Below are 4,653 nucleotides of genomic sequence, written 5' to 3' on the forward strand. Positions count from 1 at the left end.
AAGCCAGACGAGATAAAAGCCAAACTTACCAAGAACGCGATAACCGCATCCACTCCTAGGTTAGAAGGAGACAATAATCTGAGTCCTCACGCTCCCGCTCGCGAGATGATAACAAATCTGTACGCTCAGGGATGTCCCAAAAGTCCAATCGTTCGGGACCAGTCATCTTCGGAGGCAACTCAGTCATCAAGAAATCAGAAAAGGTATAAGACCAGACCAGCGAAATATTGTCAAGAGCTGAGTTTAGGAAACCCATGGCCAAACTTAAAAACATTCGGGATAGAGACCTCGATGACGAATATGCAGCTTGGGGCTGGGAACAAGCTTAGAAAAACAATGAGGAGTAATGGTACGAAAGAGAAGATGACGCATTCGAATAAGAAGCGGAGAGGAAAAAATTATATGAGACTGAAAAGATTCGCAGCATGTAAGCAGAACTCGAGCAGAGGTTGAAAAGCAGCAGCCATAGAACTCGTATGGATAGTCGCCAAAGGATGGAGGAAAATACGAAGTGGTAGGAAAATCAGCTAATAAACTCTGGATTTTTCAGAATGAAAGGCACAATGGAAGATGAAGACCATGATCAACAACGAGTAATGCTTATGGTTCACGATCTTAAGCCTCCATTTTTGGACGGTAATATTGCTATACGACACAAATGAGTCAAATTCAAGTCGTCAAAGATCCTCTCTCAGATATGGCCATTCTCGCTAAAAAAGGCTCTGCCGTGGTAAAAGAGCTCAGAGAAAGGAATGAAAGACAAAGAACCAAACAAAAGGAAGATGCTGAAAACGATAGGCTTAAAAAACTTTTGAAAAACAAGAAAAAGAGAAGGAGGATTCGGGATAAAAATGAACGATGACGGATAAGCCGATACAAAGACGGCGCGAAATTCTCAACTCTTTAAGTGGAAAAAGAGTAGCTGCAACAGATTTTTCTAGAAACAAGACCTTAAAGCAACAAAGATAGATGCTTCCTGTCTATTAAGTTCGTGATGAAATCAGAAAAATTATCAGGGAAAATAAGGTAGTGATTATTGTCGGTGAGACAGGAAGTGGCAAGACAACCCAAATGACACAGTATCTGCTTGAGGACGGTATGGAAAGACAGGCATTATTGGATGTACTCAACCCAGAAGAGTGGCAGCCGTCTCAGTCGCAAAGAGAGTCTCATAAGAAATGAACAGTTAGCTTGGAAGTATCGTTGGCTACTCCATTCGTTTTGAGGACTGTACATCCAACCAAACGGTAATAAAATATATGACTGATGGTGTCTTGCTGAGAGAAAGTTTGAATGATGATTAGCTAGAAATGTATAGTGCTATTATCATGGACGAGGCTCACGAGAGAAGTTTGAATACTGACGTTTATTCGGTATTCTCAAGAAAGTTGCACAAAAGAGAAGGGACATCAAGATTATTATCACCTCAGCCACCATGAACGCCTAAAAATTCTCTGCTTTCTTCGGAAATGCCCCTATTTTCGAAATTCCAGGACGTATCTTCCCTGTGCAAAATATTTCTAAAAGGCAGCAGTACCGACTACGTGGACGCAGCAGTGAAGAAAGCAGTTGCTATCCATCTTCAGCAGCCACCTGGTGACATCCTTATTTTCATGACTGGTCAAGAAGACATTGAGTGCACCTGCAGACTGATCCAAGATAAGCTAGATACTCTTTAAAACGCACCTAAACTCCTTATTCTGCCGATCTATTCACAGCTACGTTCTGAAGAACAAGCAAAAATTTTCGAAAGTTCATAATTGAGGAAGTGCATCGTGGCCACTAACATTGCAGAGACTTCTCTCACACTCGATGGAGTAAAGTATGTGATTGATACAGGATTCTGCAAGCTGAAAGTGTATAACCCAAGAATAGGTATGGATGCTCTTCAAATCACTCCCATTTCTCAAGCCAATGCTAACCAGAGAGCAGGTAGAGCAGGAAGAACGGGTCCCGGACATTGCTATAGGCTTTACTCAGCCCACATCTTCAGAGAAGATCTTTTGAAAACAATATCCCTGAAATACAGAGAACCAACTTATGTAATGTGGTTTACTGCTGAAAAGTTGAACATTGACAACTTGCTCTAGTTTGATTTCATGGATCCTCCTCCTCAAGATACTATCCTAAGTTCTATGTATCAGTTGTGGGTGTTGGGGCTCTTGATAACCTTGGTCATCTCACTCCTCTTGGCAGGAAAATGGCTGAATTCCCTGTTGATCCACCCTTTCCAAGATGATCATAGTCTCTAATGACTTGGAGTGCCTCAGCGAAGTCATCACCATCGTGTCTATGCTCTCAGTTCCAAGCATCTTTTACAAGCCAAAGGACCAGCTTCAATAGGCATAATCAGCAAGAGAAAAGTTATTGATCCCCGAAAGCGACCATCTCACATATTTGAACATTTATGAGCAATGGAAGAAGCACAACTTCAGTGCATAGTGGTGTCGGGATCATTTCCTGCAATTTAAATCCCTGAAAAAGGTGGGAGAAGTTAGATCTCAGCTGATGGATATTGCTAAAGAGCTCGGTTTTAAGATGACAAGCTGCTAGTACAACTACGATATGGTCCGAAAGGCCGTCTGTTCTGGCTACTTCATTAATGCAGCCAAAGTGAAAGGTATCGGAGATTACGTTAACATGCGTACAGGTGTTCCTTGTAGGCTGCATATGAGTAGCGCTCTTCTATGCCTTGGTCACATCCCCTAGTATGTTGTGTATCACGAGTTGGTGATGACATCAAGATAGTACATGAATTGTGTGACCATGGTGGATCCTCATTGGCTGGCAGAAATGGGTCCTATGTTCTTCAGTATTAAAACAGACCTCAACAAATCCAAGGCTGATATTGATAAGTAAGGTCAGAGTTTTATCTTTAAGCAAATTGAGTAGGCCAAAAAGAAGAAAGAGGAGATGGAGCTTAAAAGATAAATCGAGGAAGAAAAAGCAAGGCATGTGCGTATGGGCAAGGCCAACTTTGTAGTGGAGGCAGGAAAGGGAGGAAAATGGAGTACTCCACGCACGCAGTGGTCAATCAGCGTTCTGAGTGATATCAATTACCATAATGCTTTATATTAAGTATTATGTATGTTTATAGGGAATGCAGATCAATCGTCTTTCTTCTTTCCCAAAATTTGGAGGATTTTGAGGAAAAGACTGATGATATCGGTGTAGAGGATGACAGAGCCGAGGATGTAGTCGTCTAAGGTCAACTCCTTATTTTTGCCTCCCAAAATCAATTGGGTATCAATGATGATGTAGATGCTGTAGACTCCAGACATAAGGAAGGCGATTCCCGTAACGACCATGCTGCTCTTCAAGAAGAAAAGATTGATGAGAGAGATGGTGATAGCAGCCCAGCTTAGCGAATACAAAAGGCCTAAATTAAAATTGTCTTACTCTTTCCGTAGGATCGATATGACGTGTAATCCTCAGTTGTAGTCATGGCGCAGTAAGTGAGTCCCAAAGTGGCCGAAAGTGTGGCAACGGCTGAGAGGAGTACGCTTTCGGCAGTGTACAGGGCGCATACATATGAAACCAGGTATGATTCGCAAAGGGTGAAGATGCCCAGCACGATGTAGTTCGTGGGGAACGATTTGGTGAATTTGCCAATGACTGAGATAAATCATGAATTACATAGCGAGAGGAGTGAAACGATACTGAGGACCAGTGTTGTCCAGAAGGCCCAGGTTTGCTGTGCTTGGAATTTAGCGAATGATCGGAAAGTAAAATTGCACCATACTACGAAGACAGTAACCATCAGCTCTACTGAGAGGACTGAGTAGACCTTCTTCACAAAGTTTTGACGGGCTCCTGCGCCGAGAGTTGGGTGAGAATAGCCTTCTTGATACATTGTCCTTGCTATTAAAAGTAATATAAATTGAGGATTATGCTCCACCCATTTGAACTGGATTTTAATGATCCAACTTATAAATTTGCCAATCAATTCTGAGAGATATTTCCAGCGGGAATACTCTTTATTTGCAATCAATACAAGTGTTAAAGAGAATGTGGCCGGATAGTTTTATTCTTAGAGAATATAAGTTTAGATTTAAATGTAGAAACAAGAAAAGAAAGTGTACTTGGATCTCAATCACGCCTTCGGATCCAACTTTACGCTCGAAAGCAAGAACTAAATCGGCATCATCGAAGAAGACGGCCGCATGAAGATGGTATATACGGTCGGAAAAGCCATCGTGAAACAGTCCCTCGAGAATCGAACCATGGAGTTCATCAAATTGTCAGACAGCATCGAAAGCATAGAATGCATGGCACTCTCACCCACAAAGAACCATATTGCAATTTGCGAAAAAATCAAAAACTAAAACTTCCTCCTTCTCAATCTCTATGGGCTCAAGAATAGGGACTCAGAAATCAAGCATTTCAAACTACCACAGACGGAGAGGCAATCGTCATTCAAAATCATCGCGTTTTCGCCCTCACAGCCAAAGTATGCTGCTGTATGACTGCCTAGCCGGACAACCAGCTTATGTTCCTTGATATCAGCCGTAGCAGAGGATTGGCGGTGAGCAATTTTACAGTGGAAGGAACAGAATCAATAGCAATATGTCCCACACAGTCGCATCTTATTAGCTGCGCGGGAAGGAACATTTTCAGGTGTTCAAGGTAGAAGATTACTCCTTCAAGACCTAT

At 42.1% G+C, this 4,653-nt stretch overlaps 1 protein-coding gene across 1 annotated transcript; it reads left to right on the plus strand.

Annotated features, from left to right (window-relative positions):
* Positions 1–563: 563 nt before the first annotated feature.
* Positions 564–2,859, plus strand: LOC116268041 (pre-mRNA-splicing factor ATP-dependent RNA helicase DEAH7-like). The gene is given in 10 exon segments (XM_031649872.1): positions 564–642; positions 645–898; positions 901–1,093; positions 1,096–1,362; positions 1,365–1,512; positions 1,514–2,010; positions 2,013–2,052; positions 2,054–2,151; positions 2,154–2,225; positions 2,228–2,859. Coding segments are annotated over 10 exon segments (2,280 nt in total).
* The last annotated feature ends 1,794 nt before the right edge of the window (positions 2,860–4,653 follow it).

Source organism: Nymphaea colorata, unplaced genomic scaffold, assembly GCF_008831285.2.
Source record: "Nymphaea colorata isolate Beijing-Zhang1983 unplaced genomic scaffold, ASM883128v2 scaffold0069, whole genome shotgun sequence".
Classification (NCBI taxonomy): domain Eukaryota; kingdom Viridiplantae; phylum Streptophyta; class Magnoliopsida; order Nymphaeales; family Nymphaeaceae; genus Nymphaea; species Nymphaea colorata.